Source organism: Phyllopteryx taeniolatus, chromosome 17, assembly GCF_024500385.1.
Source record: "Phyllopteryx taeniolatus isolate TA_2022b chromosome 17, UOR_Ptae_1.2, whole genome shotgun sequence".
NCBI classification, from domain to species: Eukaryota; Metazoa; Chordata; class Actinopteri; order Syngnathiformes; family Syngnathidae; genus Phyllopteryx; species Phyllopteryx taeniolatus.
In genome coordinates, this window is record NC_084518.1 from 18,060,345 (window position 1) to 18,080,163 (window position 19,819).

General features: G+C 41.0%; 1 protein-coding gene across 3 annotated transcripts in view; it reads left to right on the plus strand.

The window, feature by feature from the left end:
- The window catches only part of zbtb16a (zinc finger and BTB domain containing 16a), a 133,502-nt gene that overhangs the window by 47,121 nt on the left and 66,562 nt on the right, over window positions 1–19,819 (plus strand). For all 3 annotated transcript variants that reach the window (XM_061752048.1, XM_061752047.1, XM_061752046.1), the window contains exon 3: window positions 1,043–1,140. In XM_061752048.1, coding sequence (XP_061608032.1) covers window positions 1,043–1,140 — 98 coding nt within the window. The remainder of the gene's footprint in view (window positions 1–1,042; window positions 1,141–19,819) is intronic.

A 19,819-nucleotide genomic window follows, 5' to 3' on the forward strand; every position in this document is an offset into this window, starting at 1 on the left:
ATTACAAGTAGGGGAAATGCTCAAATTTCACCCGATTATCATTATGTATGTACACCGGTTTAGAAGGTGCATTACTTCACAGTAACTTCTGGTAAATCATCTTTTGTCACCCCAGTTGTCCTTTTGGAAAAAGTGTTACAAGAAGCAGGATTTGTTTCAACCTCACAAAAATGTGGTTTCAACTTCAATTTGTCCAACTTTTGGGTGTGTTTGAACTTCAAGGTATAAAACGCATGTTTAATATTGCCAAGTTTACCTGATTTTTGCCCCTCGTTTGTAGCTTTTTATTAGATTTCCTCATCATTCTCAAGTGAAGGCAAGTGATCAGACTTTGGTATCGTTTAGCTTAAAGGATCAAGCTTTGAATGTGTCAACTGCGCCAATAATCAAAGCTCTGTGTGTGTGTGTGTGTGTGTGTGTGTACGTACCTTTCTCAAGGCGAGGTGTTTGAAGATCTCGCCAGACTCAAGGTGACTACAGTGGCTGTGTGGCAATTCGTGTCACTTTAATTGCTTTAGAGCACTTTCAGATATCGCTCAAGAGTTTTACTGGCTTTGTTCCAAGCCCGAGGCTCTTTGAGAATTTCGTAACAGAGCCCCTTTGGCGAAGGCCAGACTTTGTGTGTTGTCACATGTTATTTAGTTAGCTAACCTTCAAGGCCTCCTCGGCCCCCTACAATCAAATATTGACCCCTCGTCTTGCCTGACCTTGTGAGCTTAAACTGTTACAGCTTAACGTCGGCTATTGGATTCCTCTTGCGAGTGTCGAGAGCGCTAATCAAAAAGTGGCCCGTAAACGCTTGGAGAAGTGTTGAATAAATCTTTCTGTTTGGCTTTATGGCTCCTTTGCCATCTGCAGCTCGTTGGATGCAGGGAGTTAATAACGCCTGGTGTTATTTACAACGTGCCTTCGTGGTCGGGGGGCTCTCTGTGAGAAGGCTGGTGTGATGGCGATTGCGAACCGATGTGTCTGTCGAATCATCCCGTGTCGCCCAAGGTCCTGACGTGTTTTTTTTTTTTTGCTCTCTCTGTTCGGTCCACAGGAAGATGCACAGCGGAATGAAGACCTATGGATGTGAGCTGTGCGGGAAGAGCTTTCTGGACAGCCTCCGTCTACGCATGCATCTGCTGTCTCATTCAGGTGAGCAAATCAAACCAAGCTCTGGTTGTTAAGGGGTAACTGGCCTGCTTTGTCTCACTTAGACAACTCCCCTGACTGTGTAGAACTTTCAACTAGTTTGTCTATGAAATGGCCTGAGAAGCTTTTGGAAGTGTAACCCAAGACGTGCCTGTGAATCGTCACCCATTCAGACTTCACATTTTTATGACATTTATTGGCCTTAAAGACAAGTCGGAACACAGAACATGGCGACCATTTCTGTACCAGCAGGCGTCCTGATACTGCGGCTTTAAATGGATAAGTTGTATGTAGCAAAGGTTGTGGTACGGTTCGTACAATTCAGTTCAGTCTGATACGTTATGCATTTTTGCAGAGCATCCAGTTTCTATAGCGCTTGTCCCCATTAGGGTTGCAGGGCAATTTTTGCTGTTTATGTTGTAAAAGGTCCTAGAATAAAGCAACTGTTTTATTCGGTTTGACGGTCGTATTCCGATAGCGGTATGGATTGCTTGTGAAGGGTGAAGTTCAACACACTGCTGTCTTCTGATTGGTCAACAGAGACTTCTGTGTTACAAGTGAAGAATTGTACCCTCTTGGAAATTGATGTTTTCTCGTTGCTATGATGTCACACTGTGTGTCTAGCTAGCCCCAAACTGAACTGTATCATGGGGAAACGAACTGAACTGGACAACTTGGTGGAAACACAGCAAACGTTGCCCTTTGGTGACCTTAGCTGACTGTGTCCACTTCTCAGTTTGATGTTTTTTTGCGTGCGAGTTTTCATTGCACTCCGTACAATACCACTATTTGGTACCCATCTTATTATAGGGTGTCATCAGTTCCTTTCCAACAGAGGTGACGTCACGTAACCTGAATTTGGTTTAAGTCTGAGTGCGCTGTTGTCTATCACTAACCAAAGCTAATGCAGTAGTAAACTCATAATAATTTCAGTAAATATTTATACGATAAACACTTCTAGACCATAAATTAAAAACGGTCCAATGACAAACAGTAACTGAGCAAGCCTCGTTGTGCTGTGTAATCACGTATTCTTCCGCTCGTAATTTCATGTGTTGAAAACTGAGGACCCCTTGTTAGTAGAATAGTGGCTGCTGTCTTTGTGGAATTTTCCACAAAAAAAAAAAAAACGTGGAATGAACGCTGCCTCCTAAAATCCTTCATAACATAAATTCATGAAAAAAACGATAGATGATTAAAGTACAGTAATTTGTGCTATTTAAGTAGAGTTTTTGTGACGCAGTGTTGAAGTGTTCAAGTGACGCAGTTTGAAAGATCTGAGTAATTTTGATGCGGCGACTCAGACAACCCCTTGAAGAATTTGAGCCCTTACAAAGCTTTTTGGTTGATATTTTGAACTGAAATTTGCCAGCCAATCGGAGAACGTTCCCCGACTAGCAAACTAAATGAAGGGGTCGTGTAGAGATTTTGAGTAATAATCAATTTACGTAGTTTTACGTGCCCCAAAAAGCCTTATTTTCCACCACACGAATAAAATAAAACCATTTTCCAGAACCCATCATCGGATTTTCACAATTTGTGTTGAGAATTCTGGTATGCTGGAAGGTTGAAGTGGCCATTCCAACCAGACTCAACATTTTGACAGACTGCAATTTTTGGGAAATCTTGTCCTTTTGCTACAATAAGGTATCTACTGTAAAGGATAACGCTAGTTCTTTTTAAAGTTGACTGTCCTAACAGTGTCCTCGGTTTACATTGCCGTTCAGTTCATACAGTGCCAATATAATCCAAATTTCTATATAAAGCACCATAATCTGCCACTAGCCTTGTAAAACAGTTATTAGACCTTCCACCATTCTGATCGGCTAGATCCGATTGGCCGATAGTTTGCATGTTTATGCAAATTTTGTTATCGTCTGTTATGTCATAATTCTCTGATCTGATCAATGATATCACTGATCGGATCCGCAAACTAAGAAGAAGAATCACCTTTTATTGTCATGAACATGCATGCATGCACACGAAATTTGTTCTCTGCATTTTACCCATCACAGCGAACACATACACAAGTTAGTGGAACACACTGGAGCACGGGGCAGCTGAAGCGCCTGGGGAGCATTCAGTGTCTTCCTCAAGGACACCACAGCCGTGAGTCCGGGGGATGTTGGCGGATGGTCCAGTCGGGGTGTTGAACCTCGGTCCCCCACGGTGGCAGGCGATGATCTTAACCATTGGGCCACGGCTGTCCCAAACTAAGACTCTCTAAACCTCCCAATGTTCCAGAAGATCCAGGAAACACAAGTGCAACTCCCAACGTTATGGATGTCGAAGAGGGCCTACAGATTGAAATTTGTTACCTCTTTGTGTCTCTGTTATTTCATTGTCGTTTTTGTGTATTGTATCACGTGTTTCTAAAGTCTTGCAGTCAACAGGTGAATCATACCTTGTACTTTGCATCATCAGACGCGTTTCTAGCCGTGTTCATGTACCGTGAGGAGAATGCGACCAGCGTATTTTTGGTAGAGGTGCACAAACCTTTCTTTTATTAGCGAGCGACAACCCGCGCCGCGTTGCTTCTAAGGTACTTCATCTGCTGATGAAAAAGGCGAGAGGAGTGCTTGTGCTGCAGACAGGCGACGGTTAGGGAAGAGAGCGCCGTGGCAAAGATTCTTTGATAGTTTTTCTTGTACACTTTTCTGTCTCACTCTCTCTCTCTCCCGCCTCCACCGTTTTCTGACTTTCAAGGCTTTTCTCCCTCTGACAAGGCGTCTCCATTTTTACTCTGTGTGTGTGTGTGTGTGTAATGATGACACTTCACCGAGTCCCAAATGCCGCCGCCATCATCATCCTTCAAGCTCGCTTCACAGCCGACAGAATATCAGAGAGCTGAAGAGAAAGAGCAGAGCAGCTCTTTGGTATGCGACGCGTGTTGTGGATGTTTCACCAGCAACACCAGAGCTGTCTGCTCCCTCCCCTCCAGTCTCTCTCTACCACTGTCTCGCTTTCTCTCTTTGTGTCTGTCTCAGTCTGTCTGTCTGTCTAAATCTTCTTGGTTTTCTATCTGTCTAGCTGTGCCTAGACTACCTGCCTGCTTGTCTTGCGGCACACGCCTGTCTAGCTGCCTGCTTACCGAACTCGCAACCTGTCTTTCTGTCTGTTTGCCTGTCTTCCTATCTGTCTGCCTATTTATCTCTCTGCTTCGCTAATAAGCAACCAACCTGTCGGTCTACATAGACGCTGACCTGATCTACACTACAAGTCGAAAGTGTGGACACGGGTTCCCCTTCAATGGGATGAGAAAGTGGTTCGCAACTTTTGACCTGCACTTGTCTGCCTTTCCTACCTACCCTCCTGCTGTTGCTGCTTAATGCAACAGCTACCTATCTTTCGTTGTAGTTTGTCTACCCACCTGCCTACCTACTTGTGTGTCTTTCTTTTCAGTCTTGCTACACTTACCTGTCTGCCCTCCGATTTGGTCGCCTGTCTGTCTGCTTAATACATATTTTTCTATCTATCTCGCCGTCTTCCTGTTTTTCCGTCAGCCTCCCTGTCTTTCCCACAGTTTGGTTACCTGTCAGTCTGCCTACCTATCTGTCTATCTGTGTACCTGTCTGCCTGTCCTTCCTACCCACCTGACTGTCTCTCTGCCTGTCTGTCTTGCCGCACATGACTGATTGCTCGCCTATTTGGTTGCCTGTCTCTCTGTTTCCCAAACTAGCTACCTGTCTTTCTGTCTGTCTATCTCTTTACGGGTCCGTCTGCCTACCTATCATTCCACCAGTTGCGTTACCTGTCTGTCTGCCAATTCTTCCTACCCAGTCGCATAGCTGCCTATCTATCTATCTGTCTGTCTGTCTGTCTATTTGAAAGTCTTGCTATCCCTGTGCCTGTCCTCCTCCCCCCCGACCTGCCTGTCTGTCTCTCTGGGCTATTTGGTAGCCTACTTGTCTGTTTGTCCGTCTAGCTTCTCTTCTGTCTTTCTGCCTTACCCGTTTGTTTGCCTAGTTTTCTCTCCCTCTATCGCTCTCTTTCTGTCCAGTTGACTGTCTCCCTTTCTCCGTACCCGTCTGTCTGTCCACCCTCGCGTGGCTGCCTACTCACATGCTTATCAGTCTCACTGTTTTGTTTTGCCTATTTGTCTTCCAACCTACCAGTCTCTCTGCCTACCTGTCTTGCTGCCTGTGACTATTTATCTGCCTGTCTCTCTGTCTGCCTGCCTTCCTGCCTGGTGACTTTCCAGCCCAGCTACCTGTCTATTTGTCTGTCTGTGTGCACATGCTGTTTGTAGACGTTTGGCCGGTGTCCCGTCTGGGCTGCGTGCCACCACTGAGGGAGGGTACAGTATGTACAGTCTACCATGTGCCAGCTTGTTTATTTTTTTTTATTTTTTATTATTTATTTTTTTTTGCTCTCCCGTCTTGTTCTGGTAATGTTATTGAGTTATAACATCAACCTCAGAGCTAAAGTCTGCATCTTTTCAGGATAATAATTTTCTAATAGTTATTGTTATTGTACAGAGCTTGCGAAATGTCTCCACTTGTTGATGAGATTAAGTCACCCGCTGATTATATCATCATCTTGTCTGTTGTGTAATAATTATATTTGATTGCGTTCAAATACCTGCCAACATTTCATTCATTCTGCTTGTATTGATAGAATAAAATAGAGACGTTCTAGTCTTTGCATACAGTTTGCTTTGAACTGTCACTGCTGGTTAGTTGGCACCACCAAAACTTTCCACATTTTCCAGAACTCTTCCTTCATTTCGCCTGTGCTTGTACCCCTCAAAATAAAATGGGAAAGAAAACAAGTTAATGCCTGAAAAGATATGTCAGACCAAATAAATAAATCCTTAAAACTTCTTTGCAGCTTTTGTAATGTTTGGCTAAATGTTTTCCAACTTCCTCAGCTGTTGCCAAACTAAGTTACTGTTTAAATGTTCCATCAATAACCTTTTTTTTGTTTGTTTTTCTACCAAATAACCTTTTTATCCAAACCACACTGACCAGATCCTTATTTTGTTTTATTCAACATTACATAATGAGATCACCAGATGGCCCCTGAATCCCTGTTGGCAACAACTAGGAAGACCAATTAATATTAGAATGTCAGAGGACTTAAACATAGACCATGAGGGATCATTCTGTGGATTTCGAAGAGATTTTCCAATATTAAAAGTATTATTCAAATTGTACTCATTTTTATTTAATGGTACTAATTTAATGTTTTTATTGTAATTGTATTTCATTTTATATTTTTTTATTGCTTTATTTTGGGGTTCCCTGAATCTAGATTTTTTTTTTTTAAATATACATACAAGTATAATGTACTGCATACAAATAGTCTTGTTTAGTATATGTTTTTTATTTTTATTTTCTATCTTTTTTTTCTTGAAACACAAACTTGGAGTTGGGCCAAAGCAACAACAACAATAACAAAAACATCTAGAATATAGATCAGTGTACTATTTTCGGAACCCCAACATAACTACATATTTCTTATTTTTTAAGCTCTCTATATTTTATATTCATTTAGATATTTTGGTTAGACCCTTGTTTTTTTTAAATAAACAAAGATATATCTGCAATAATATATTACTATACAGTAGTAAAATTTATATAGAACATTTAATATTGTTATTATTGTTAGTATTAATATTATTACTGCTTAATATTTATTTTATATCAGTTGTCCATAAATTTGGAAGGTATTGCATCTTCCAAATGAAGCCTGCTTGTGTTCAAATGTTCTTAAGGAGTATACAAAATTACAAAGAGAATATACACTATATTACACATTGTACATTTTTATTTATTTTTGGGGAGGGTTGTAATTTGGTTTCAACAATGTTAATATCTAATCTCATTCCATGTAGATGAGTGTAACGGCGCATGATAAACAACGGACTTCCCCTGCCGTCGGTCTCACTTTGTGTGTGTGTGTGCGTCGTGCGTGCGTTCGTGTGTGTGGCGGCGGCGGCGGCTCGGCAGTTCTGGCGCAACGCCGGCTCTTCCCTCACACTGATGACGACACATTTGTGCCGGCAGGTCTGGATGTTCTGCCAGCATACCAGAATTTATGATCGCTCGCAGATGTGAGTCACGGAACACACTGTACTGTACCCAAACCCAGAAATTAATGAAACCTGACTGCCTTCCAGGCCACAAATTCTGAAATGTGTGTGTTTGTGCTTGTGTGTGTGTTAGAGTGAAGCTGAGTGGCGGGGGAAAAGTCCATCTATTAAAAGCAAGTTGCGGGAAAAGAAGTAGTTCAGAAGAAAAATGAAAGTACAGCCCGAGGGCAGTTTACACGTTGGCATTTGTTTTCCCCAGGTACTACAGCTGATGATGCACACACATGACGAAGTTACAGATGGCCAGATAGTCATTATCAGGCCAAATAAATTTGCATTTTGATGACTTTTGAGAATTTTTTCACTTGTTAATACTGCTGAAACTTTTTCGTATCCCCCTGGGAATTCTTGAGAATTCAGTCCCCAAAGCAAGTTTGACATAGCAACATGAAATATGGTGGGCATGACTATCATCAGTAGATGTTAAAAAAAAAAAAAAAAAAAAAAAAATTCAAGATTCCATGTCTGACAGACACTTGAACTCTGCCATTTTATTTTATATATATATATATATATATATATATATATATATATATGTATATATATATCCTCAAAAAGTATTGAATAAGCAGGAATAAACTGCTAATAAGGGCTGCTTCCCCTAAAAAATAAACAAAAAGAAAACAATTGGAAAAAAATTGCAAAAAAAGGAACAAAATTTTTTTTTTAAATAAAATAAAATCAGCGAATCGGTGAATCCATGGGGGCTGATCTACGACTATACCAGGGGGCAACTGTATACAGTATGTCTATCGCTGTTTCCCACAGCCTGTCAATCAAATACTTCAACGCAACATGGACTTGTTGGGTTTTGAAGGGAGACATCGCAGCTTTAAATCCTTTTTGGGGGGGTTGCTAAGTAGCGAGCAGTCCTTTGCTCTGCTTAATGGGCCTGATTTGGTATTCCACACTGATGCCAGGTCTTATTTTTGTATGCGAGACAAGTGTTTTGATGGAGGGTTATTGCTGAAACGTCTGCATGTCTACCAAAGTCTTTCTCCCTCTCCCAACCGCCACCCCCTCTTTTTTTTTTTATCTCTTTTTTTTCGATATTTTATGGGTCCTCGCTGTACAGTACACTGTGTGCCTTCTGCTCAAAACAAGAACACAGTCGATTAAATTTTGGATTCGTTTCATCATCCCTCCCCTCCCTCCCTCCGTCAGCCCAGCTGCTTTGTTGTTGTCAATGGGTAGTGTGTATCTGTGTGTGTGTGTGTGTGGTCAAAGTCAATTATTGCCAAAACCTTGCCAATTAATTTGCTCTTCTGCACATTTGAATGATACAGACTGTAGAAAGCACACGGTCAAGACACACGCTAATGCATGCACACAAATTTTGGAGTCATTTGGTTGGGCTGGGGGTCTTACTTGTGGTGGGCAACCTACAACTCTTGTGCATGTAGCGTTTGAAAGCATAACTTCGGGTAACATGCTTCACCACATACGTAAGTAAGTGTGATTGGCTTGGAAATTTTCCCGCACAATTCCTGTTCGATGTTTTTTTTTTTTTTTTTTTTTTTTAACCGTAGACAAATGTCAAGGTGGACTGAACATAATGTGTATGAATTGACATGAGGTCAATCAATGACATACATATATAAGAAACGAAGAACAATTCAGCTGCAATTTTCCAAAAACTAAATTTCTCACAATCTTTGAGCATTTGACTAAATATTGTAAAAATGTTGTGAATTCCTAAAACACACGTCATAGTGTGTCTTTCAAGAGGAGCTCGGTAACGCGCTTCACCACAAGTCAAGTGCGAATGGCTTGAAATGTCTCACACACACACACACACACACAAGTCCAAATCCATGCGTTGAAAACGACTTTTGGACCATACTGTAGACGATTTCTGCAGTGGTTTATACCTCATTGGCAGTAATTCACAGGAGGTCTGTAAAAACGCAATGAAAACATTCTCGCCATTTTCCAAAATGTCTTTGCAGGAGTTTTGCCGCTAACTGCCCGTGACTAATTGGCCATTGTAATAAAACATCGTAAGAAGTTTGCGGCTACCAACAGTAAATCTGTCGTAGCGTGTCCCGGTAAAATTCGGAAGTGGAAGTGTGATTGGCTTGAAATTTCTGACACAATTCCAGCTCACGGTGTTGGATAATGTGCCCCTTGGACCAAATGCCATGGTGGATCATGCCTCATTTGCATAAACTGACCCGTTGACCGTTCGATTAGACTTTCATTTCATCACTTTCAGTCACCTCTAAATGTGATTAGCTTGAAATTTCTTACACAAAATCAGGCCCCTGGAAACACAATAGACAGTTGCTTGGGTGATTTGAATATGTATTGCCATAGTTAGTGTTAATAGCACATTACATCAGGAAACAATGTATGAGTGAGTTAGTCTTCTTTTGTGAGATGCCCTGGATAGACGTCCCTCGAGTTTTGGGTTTTTTGTGTGTGCGTGTGTGTCTTGCATTGGCACAACACAAATCTATACTAGCCACGGGCTCCTCTCCAATCTATTTTCTGCTCAGCTGGTTTTAAATGAAGTTATTATGACTCATTAAAATGCCCACAAGCTTGTGGAAGTCGGCCAATTACCATTTAAATTTAGCCTCCCGCTCCCGCAACCTTATGTGTCCCCGTACTCGCCGGCTCTCATCACCACTGTCGCCAACGCTGCATCTCTCTCTCTCTGTCTCTCACTCGCTCTCTCCCTTTCTTTCTATTTGTTTGTTATGCATGCAAAAGCAGCCTTAAGTAACCTCCAAATACACACAAACTCAGAGAGTGAAGGTTATGGAGATTCAATGATCCACGGGAATAGAGTTTGTCCATATCATAACAAAGGGACGACTAAATCAAAGTGCAGCCAAGACACAAAAGGCAAATAAATGCTTTCTGTGAAATTTCATGTCGTGGAATTTTGACACCAAAGTCATTTGTCACTGCTCACTACCTTATTTCACAATTTAAGCATCCCTGCTTAAGTAATCTCTTGACAAGAAAGATAAAATTCATTCTTAGGCCTTTGTGAAATTTCAAGTCAGAGCATTTTTGAACAGTTCACTGTGAGTGTAATGCCAAAATAATGAATGTATTACCTTATTTGTTAGTGAAAGTATTTGTGCTAAAAATGAACTCTTTATTTTGTTTGGGGGGGAAGGGAATTTTAATACTTATTGTTTGGTCTTGTAAATTTTCAAGTCATTTTTGTACATTTTCCAGTGGGTCTGACACCAAAATAGTAATTCTGCTCTTTAATTCGTTTAACATTTCCAATATTCCAATTGAAATAATCTCTGAACAAGAATTTTGAAGATCATTGCTAAATCTGTGGGGTTTTTTTTTTTTTTTTTTTTAAATTGTTTTTATAAAGTCCTAGTCACCCTATTTTTTTCATTTCAAGTGTCCCGACTCCCTACTTAAGAATTTGAAAACTCATTGCTAGGCCTTCCACCTCAGTGTAGGTAAGAAGTTGTTGACATTGTATTTAATGGGAGGGCTGCAGGGCCGGTGTCACATGTCCGGTATCAGCGTGTCTTGTAAATTTGCCACGTAGCCGAGGTTGTCATCGTCGCATGGTTTCCCGAAAAATTGCCTCGAGGTTGTGTTGCATCGTGGCACACAGCTGAACCTTGTCCCTGTAACGATATAACTCGCTCTCATACCTCCACACACTCGTACACTTGCGCGCTATATTAGATTGTCGACATCACCGTTTTCTTGTAATGAGCCCCCGGCATGCGCTGACGTGGCTAGAAATGCAAGTCAGCCATGTTTGACAAGTCTCCCATTGTCTTGTGACAGCGCACATACTGTAGGGATTGTTATTTACTTTTAATAACAATCGTTCATTTTTCTGCTACCGTCTTCCGTGAAATTGTTACTTAACTTTACTCTTTGGACGGAAATAATACAAAGCAACTTTTCCAATGGGAAATAACGGAAACAGGACTAATCAAGAGTCAAACTATCATAAAACCTTCATAAAACCTTTATTACTTGTTCAGACAATGTGACATGGAACAAATTAACAACCACATTTTGAACATTTTCATTGATTGCACAAATTGTTAGCCTAATAGCATAATTGCCTTAGTCGTTTTTAGCTTACGGTCACAATATCAATAAAAAATGCTTGCTAAAGGTTTTTTCTTTGTCTGTGTAGATTGTCAGTCATCTAGCCAGGTCATGGTAATCCGTCAAGGTTGAATCGAGACAACTGGAGTTTTTTGTGTTTGTTGATTTCTTTTTTTTTTTTTTTTTTTTTTTTTTTTTTTTTTTCTCCCCTTGTTTTAAGAAAACGTTCAAATCTGACTTGGGCAACTCAAATATGGCTGATGGCGTTTTGTTCAAATTCCAAACTACACTAAGTCAGACTACATCGCTATCAAATTCTGCCTTTTATAATTAATGGAGTTGTTCCTTTGACACTCGCACAACCAAAGTCTTATGAGGTATGCGGACAACTTTTGGGGGGAAGATTTTGATCATATTTCGAATCAAACAACCTCAGGCACGCTTAATTTAGTAGTTTCCGCTCTCTTCAATTGAGTTTTTAAAAAATTCATTTTGTATGCTGAAATCTGTTTACAATTTTGACTGAAATGTCCTGAATGCGATTCCCAGCTGGGAGCAACAAAGCCGTTGTGACAGCAAACAGCGATAAAAGTAAATATTCTCCCAGGCACTTCTTTGTTATGTTTCCATTATGAAAGTTGGCCGATCGCTCTGGGAAACTTTTGAGATCAATTTTCGCAGTGCAGATTAGAACACTTATGAACCCCATTCATGGAAGAGCTCCCTCGTGAAACGCTCTTTATATTTTTGGGGTGTGAAGAGAATGAAGTCGGCGAAGCAAAGATCTGTCCACAGCACTTTCTTGTCGGGGAAAAAGTGAAAGGAGACGACGACGACAACGGGAAGATAAAAGCACTCCCAAAGCCATCTGGAAGTAGCCAGGACACATAACGATTGCTTTTATGCCGCTAATTCCACTGGGAGGCGCGACATAAAAGATGGCGCGGATGTCGTGTTATAACTGTTGAAAACAAGCAAGTGGCCACAGAATACTAATACGCTCGGTCACAGGGACGGACGCTTTAATGTGGCGGTAAACAGCATCTTTTAAAGGCTTGTCTTGGGAGGCCTAAAGAAAGGGGACGCGGGTGTTATTCATTTGCATCTCGGAGCCTTCCAGATCGCTAAAAGTATCCTGTGCAGCAAGGGGCGGCAACCTATGGCACATGGGCCAGAGAGAACATTCGTGCAGTTTTCACAACAAAGGAGGAACAAATTGTAACGGTTATAAAAACCATTTAACCCACAATTTATGTAAATTTACCACAGCTGTCGTACTGGGGGGAAAAACATGAAATTTGATGCTTGAAGTTGCTTTTATTTCAACCTGGTAGAAAGTGAATAAATAGGTTGGGGTTTTTTTCTCAATGTTACCATTTTTTTATTAAATTAAGAAGTGGTACATATTCCCAGCTATATAAATGTGCCAGTAATTTAACCACATAAATTAGACGTGGCCACAATGTATTGTCTCACAAGTGTAGAAAGAAGTTAACTGGCCTTAACGTTACTTGCAAGTGACCACTAACCAAAAGAGAAAAAAAAAAAAAGTGTTGCAAAAAAAAAGCCATAAAAACTCAAGGATAAAGCTGTGGAAAATTAATAATTGAAAAGAACAAAACAACAACATTAAATGTTATCTTTAACAGAAGATACAAAGGCCACGACGTACAATTTATAGAACTGCTCAGTGTTGTTATTTAAAATTCCCAAGCGAGGAGGTGATACCGCGCCTGCTGCCCAAGCGCTGGCAGAGAGGAGCCCCGGAACCCTCTTAGGTCATGAGCTAGCGCCTAGCACCGTTGCGTGGAAAAGCCCCACTACGAACCGGTGGATTATATTCCAGCCACCAGAGGCTTTAAGTGGGTATAGTTTTACAGTTCAAACATGTACAGTACTGTACATGGAGAATACATGTTGATACTCGTCTCATGTCATAAAATAAACCCTAATACAAGGTGCAAATAAATACAAGCAATACATGTTCCTACTCAGATACTACAACATAATGCTAGTCAACATAATACACCTTCCAGATTTAGATAATTAATAATACAAAATACATTGAGTAAATAATCCTTAAATGAATTAATAAAATCAAGGTTTTTCTTTTTTTTTTTTTTTTTTAATTATTTCTTTTTTTTTCTTCTTTTTCCTGCATGTTAATCCAGGTGAGGTAACAGCAGAAAAAAAGAGAGGGTTGGGAGGGGGGGGGAATTCCTACTCGGGACATGTTGAACCCTTTGAACCGCCGAGTCACCATTTGGCCTATTTCTGCCTCAGCTGATCGTAGACACACACACACACACACACAAACGCTCACGCTCACACATACACATGCTCGCATGCTTTTGGCCGCCCGCCAAGGCCTGTCATCGCCTCGACAGTATCACTTCTGCTGTATTTATATCCAGAGGACCGTGCTGCAAGTTGGCAGGTCGGGCTGCAGGAGGAAGGAGGAACTGGAAAGTGTTTCAGCTGCAGGTTGCACTTCCTCATGCTTACAAAGAAGTTGACATTGGGAGCTGTTTATTGTGTAATGTGCTTAGAAAATAACACAACTTTAAAAGGACTCTCCAGTGAACGGGAAAGGCCTTTTAAAAAAACATCAATAGCGTCTTTTTGGAATTTAGATGGAAATCGCACGGGAAGCAAGGCACGATATTACGTTAATAGTTAAACAATCGTGATTTCAAGTAATAAAAGAAAACTTTTTTTTTTTTTCAAATTAATCCATTGCAAGGTTAAAGGGTCTCATTCCAAAACCTGTATTAACTGTTTTTAAGTAACATTTTTAACATTCTTAACTGGCATACAAGTGTAAAAATAAGTTGTCACGATAAGACTCAGGTGAAAGTTTTCTCCAACATTAACATCATTCTGAATGGTACAAATTCTAGGATGTTCGACTTCAGCTATCCCACAAAGCAACAATGCGGTATTTTGCTGTTATGTCAAATCTGACGTTATATTTAGCATAAGAATTTACAAAATATGCTTTCAACTAATTACGGTGCTACTAAATCTACATGAATTTACATGAATTGTGTTGTCTGATAGCGTCATCTTAAATACAAAATGAGAGGTTGAGGATCTCAAGTTGCAGATTTTTTCCTTTTTTTCCTCAACGTGACTCACCTAAAAATGATCCTCCGCTTACTTCGCATTAGCGAGTGTAAAGATGACTTCATGGAAAGGGACTCAGCATGGCGCCCGTTGGCGGATAACACGGGCTTGACGTCGAAAGCGAAATAGTTTTCTCCTAAAGCGTTTGAAGACTGCACGTGTTCCCTTTTATGTGGAACATTTTAACGTTTTAGTGGTTTATGAAACGGAGGATACAAACAAACATGTAAATTGATGCACCTGAGAGCTGTAAAAAAAATAAATAAAATAAAAAAAGCACGTTTGAAGAATTTCCTATTACTGTGGTCCTTGTTGGACTTCCTGTTATGCACCAAAACAGATGATTGGAGCCTTTTTCTGAATTGGTTTCAATATGTGATGATATTACTGGGTTACAAAGGGTTCTGTTTTAGCTGATGTGAAAAATTTCATTTTCTTATAAACTTCACTGCCTTGAAATTGTGGCGAAATAGAACGTTTTCTTGGGGAGTTGTGTCATTCATGGCAACAATCTTTGTGGAAAGTGTTTCTCCATCTCTGCCACGTTTGTGGAGGGTCTTGAATAGTCCATTTGTATCACTTTATTTACAGTAGTAGCTATCAAGCTCTCTCTCCATCTTGAACATTTCATATCTAAATTTGGCCTTGTGAACAGAACTTTACAGTATATCGTATCTGTTTCGCTTTCGAGCTATGATTGATTTTTGTTTTGTTAAATAAGTAGTCCGTTTACGTAACTTCTACAGAATTTTCAGTAGAGACCATAGACTGTAAATTTTTTTCGATAGTTTTACCCATCCCCTCCTTTTAAACACATTTAAACTAAAAAACACTTTTAAAAGTACAGGGGTGGCTTGAGATATGATTTTAATTTGTTGCGTGACCATGCTCGTAACGCAAAACACAAATCATCGTTTCCCATTGAAATGAATGTAAATGCCATTAATCAGTTCAAGCCCCCCCACCCTCAAAAAAGTACTTTGTATTTTAATGAGGGAAAAATACCACACCAATATATTTTACTTTATATAAAAACATATGGCGCCACGGTGGACAACTGGTTAGAACATATCCATCACAGTTCTGAGGACCCGGGTTCAAATCTGGCCTCGCCTGTGTGGAGTTTACATATTCTCCCCGTGCCTGCGTGGGTTTTCTTCGGGTATTCCAGTTTTCTCCCACATCACAAAAGCATGCGTGGTACGTTAATTGAATACTCTAAATTGCCCATAGGTGTGAATGTGAGTGTGATTGGTGGTTTGTTTATATGTGCCCTGCGAGTGGCTGGCGACCACTCCTCTCGCCCAAAGATAGCTGGGATAGGCTCCAGCACATCCGTGACCCTTGTGAGGATAAGTGGTATGGGAATTGAGTGAGTAAAAACATAGAATAATGACATAATTAAAAATAATTTGAAAGACAGTTTTTGCCATGCTGCATCAATTGAATGGTCATTGTGCTGCTCTTTCTGGTGTGCCCGCTTTGGCCATGTGGGGGCAGTACAAGACAGATATACTGTTCATTGAGATGTCTCGACTCATCTCAGCTTATCAGAACGGCACTAATATTAGTCGTTCTTCGTAGAGGATGAAGAATATATGACAGTGAGTACTGTTATGTCTCTCTACAAGTGTTGCTGCATCATTTATGATAAATCCGTTGCTTAACGGGTTTATGGAACTGCAACATAGATGCTAATTATCGTTAGCATTAAGCTAGCGGACCGAAAGGTTAAGATATGTGGTTCTTTTAAATAAACAAGGCGTGTTTCACTTTGTGTTACATTTGACATTTAATGCCTACTTTAAACAGCTTGAAGCCTCTTTTTTGATTTATTGTTCACTAATTGCCAAACTTCTGCTTATTATGATGTGAGTTGAGTTCCCTGCCAACATACAGCGCTCGTTTCTCAAGTTTGCACTCTCAAATCAAAGCAAAGAATTGTCCAAATGATGGCACGTATGTCAAAAAACTCACAAGTTGGGTCACTCATATATCAAGACAACATTGTACATTGGAAATGTAAAACAATAAAATAATTGAGGTAAGGTAGAGGTCAAGAGACTACAATAAATTCCTTCTTCCATTTTAACACTCTCTTTCCTCCTTTTCCAAGCACTTTCAGCACCCGAGTGTTTGGCGTAAAAATGTACGCACCTATATACACATCACTTTGCTCTCAGGGCTCATGACTGCAGCCTTAATAAACTCTGCTTTGCCTTTGACAATGTGTGACTTAAAAGCAGGAAATAATGGGCCCTAAACAGTAAATCTTTACAGGTTATTGACCGGGCTAGGTGAGGGGACGTGTTGGTAATAATGGCGGGTAGTTGCGAGGGGGTCGCTGGTGTCTGACTGCATTAGTTCTCCGCCGGTTTGACCATTTAGTTTCTCTGTATACAAAAAAAAAAAAACACACAAGTAACAGTACTTGGGACTTTGGTCTCCTTAGCGTCAGCCAAAAATGCTCCAGCGAACAAAGCTGTGAAAGCTTCGTGTGTTCCCTGTGAGAGGTTTTTAATGAGCGCCAGCCAGGAGGCTCCGGTTACACTGCTTCAAGTCCCCCAAGCCAGCAACCAAAAACCCCCAGAACCAGGACAGACCTTACTTTTACCTGCTACTGTCTAGCATTGGCGAACTTATTCTAAACATTCTAAACCCTTCCCCCCATCACTCCCTCAAGGCAACAGCCGACAAACCAAATGAGTTTTGCCCACCTCATCCTTTGTGCTGTTTGACTATAAAAATGCATTAACAACCCTGTAAATGATGCTGCATGCCCGGTCAGCTGCTAGCTAAAGAAACATTCTGCGGCGGTCATGGTGGGAGGCAAAGTTCACGAGGTGGTCAGGAGGCCCAGGTGGGTCTGTTAGAACCAGGTGTAGAAGTGACACCAATATAAGCTTGTCCCAAAATATAGCCATGTTTTCCTATGACGAACGTTTGGCTTGTAACAAAGACCAGTCGGGTAAAACGACCCGTTTACAGAAAGCTAACGCTGTTGTCGAAACATTGTATTGATAGTTTACACTAGGGCTTGATGCGTCGAATTAACCACTGCAATGCAATAACGATTACACCTTGAAGGTGATTAATCACCAATCGTATGTTTTGGCATTAACAACATGGACGCCTCACTTAAATCAACAGGTGGTGGGCTCGCGCAGCAAACTAGCAGTGGTGCCTCAAGCGTGTGGAAATATTTGACTAAAAATGAGACCGATAGCACGGTCACTTGGCAAACTATGCAACTCTATCCTCAAAAATAACAAAAACATAAGTGCTATGATATTTTATTATTGTTTTCTGCCTTTATTTTTTTGTATTATGTTCATATTGCACATGCGAAGTGATAATCAAAGATGGTCCAGGCTCCAGTGCATCATAGAGGTTCACTTCTTTATACGATTTCCTATTAAAACGCTCTGTCTGATAATCTAATTAGTGTAACCATGAGCGGAGGGTCACTCATGTGGGCATACATGCACTTTTATATTCCAAAAGAAGCCCACCCACCCTGGTGCGGCTTGCTTCTATTAATACCAGCGGGCCCCGGGGCCACTCGGGCGCCTAACTTGCTTCCTGCCTCTTCGCACCAGGAGAGCCCTGAGGGGGTGGGCTTTGCTTCATCTATGCATCCAGCTCTTGTTTCCTTCCTTCACATACACAACAATAAACACATGCAGGAGTGTTCACATACATTTTCTTCTTTCTCTGTGGATAGTAGACAGCATTTTGTGTGTGTGCGCGTGTGTGTGTGTATGTGTGTGTGTGTGTGTAAGAGGCTTGGTTGAAAGCAGAGCTGAAAACACATGGCACCTTTCACCCTTGAGGGTGGGAGGGGGTTAGTCGGGCAAAGATATTGAAGGCGGGTGTGGTTGTGCAGTGCGGGGGTGAGGGGGGGGGTTGGAACATTTGGTCAGTGTCTGGCAAGAACTACCTAATTGCACTTTTTCTTTTACAACCTGTACTGGATTTATTTTGTCGTCGTTCAGGTCGGACAGCAGGAAAAGTTTCAGTTTGGTCCATAAAGTCAGAAGACAATTTCAAGACGGCCTGCGCACCACCCAAAAAAATAGAACAAAACTTTGATAGCATTTTGCATTGAACATATGCCCACTAATGAAATGAAATATTATAAAAGAGTGTGTAATTTCCGTTCATCCTTTTTATAGCAGCCTTGAAGGTGGTAGACTGTTTAGTGGCTGCGTGGCCTGAGATGCCCCTCCCTCTCCCCAGGGCCAAAAATCTCTGGAAACGGTTGGGCCATTCGGAGAAAAACCTTATAGGGAATAGCCAGCCCGGGAATACTGTGTGTATGTGACCTACTGGACAAACAAATTGGTTTGCAGGCAAACTGGATTAAGAGCCAGAATTAGGAAAAAAAACAACAACAAGAGTTGACTGATGTTGCAATCTGAGCTCATCCATTTTTGAACGAGGCCTCCTGTACAAGCCAGTGTGTACTAGTGTGCGATTGTGTGAGTCAATATTTGTCCCGAGACGTTCCCGCCTGGCGTAACAGACTGTAAAGCTGTCAAGAGCGACCTGAATATTCCGTCTCCGTCGCGCTTTCCTTTTGATTTCTCCTTCTCCTCACCGCCGACAAGTCATCTCCAGCCAAGCGCGTTTGTGATGCTTTTGATGGGCTCCTCGCCACACTCTCCCCCCCCCCCCCCCCCCCCATACAATCCCAGCATACCCCCTCGCTGACAGATTATCTCTATTTATCTATTACACTGTTTGCTCCCAACATCTCATTTGTGAGTACGTTTGATAGTTGTCTTAATCTCTGATTCACCGTGTTGCGAGCGTAGGTGTTTTGGTATGACCTAAAAATAACAATTTACCCTCTTAAATCGAGCACAGTCTGTTCATGGAAGCTCTGGAATTAATCTGTTGCTGATTTTTATTTTTATTTTTTTAAAAGAAGCATTTTAGCATTGGTAATTGTTCTAAACTCAACAGTGTTTTAGGGTTGAGGTTATGTGTGGTTTTGGGGTCAGTGTATTTTTTTTCTTGGCTAGGTGTTTTGGGATTTAGGTTAGGTGTTTTCATTTGGGATTTCCAGGTCATGTATTTTAGCGTCCAAGTCACTTGATTTTGAGTATCTGCTGATAGCTCAGTTATTTGAGGGTTAGGGTTATGTGTTGTAGGGTTATTTGTTTTGGGGGTTGGTGTTTTGGGGTTAGGGATTATAAATGTAGTGGTTTTAAAGTTAGCAATTTAAGGGTTAGGGTGTTAGCATGTTAGGGTTATGACTTTTCACCGAACCGCACTGAAGTTGATATTCACGCGTAACCAGACGAGTGCTTCAGCGGTCTCTGTCGTTAAGCTTGGGGCTAATCAAAATCAGTTCTTTTTAACTAAACCAAAAGTGACAAGTGTGAACTCAGCCTAGTAATAATTCCATGT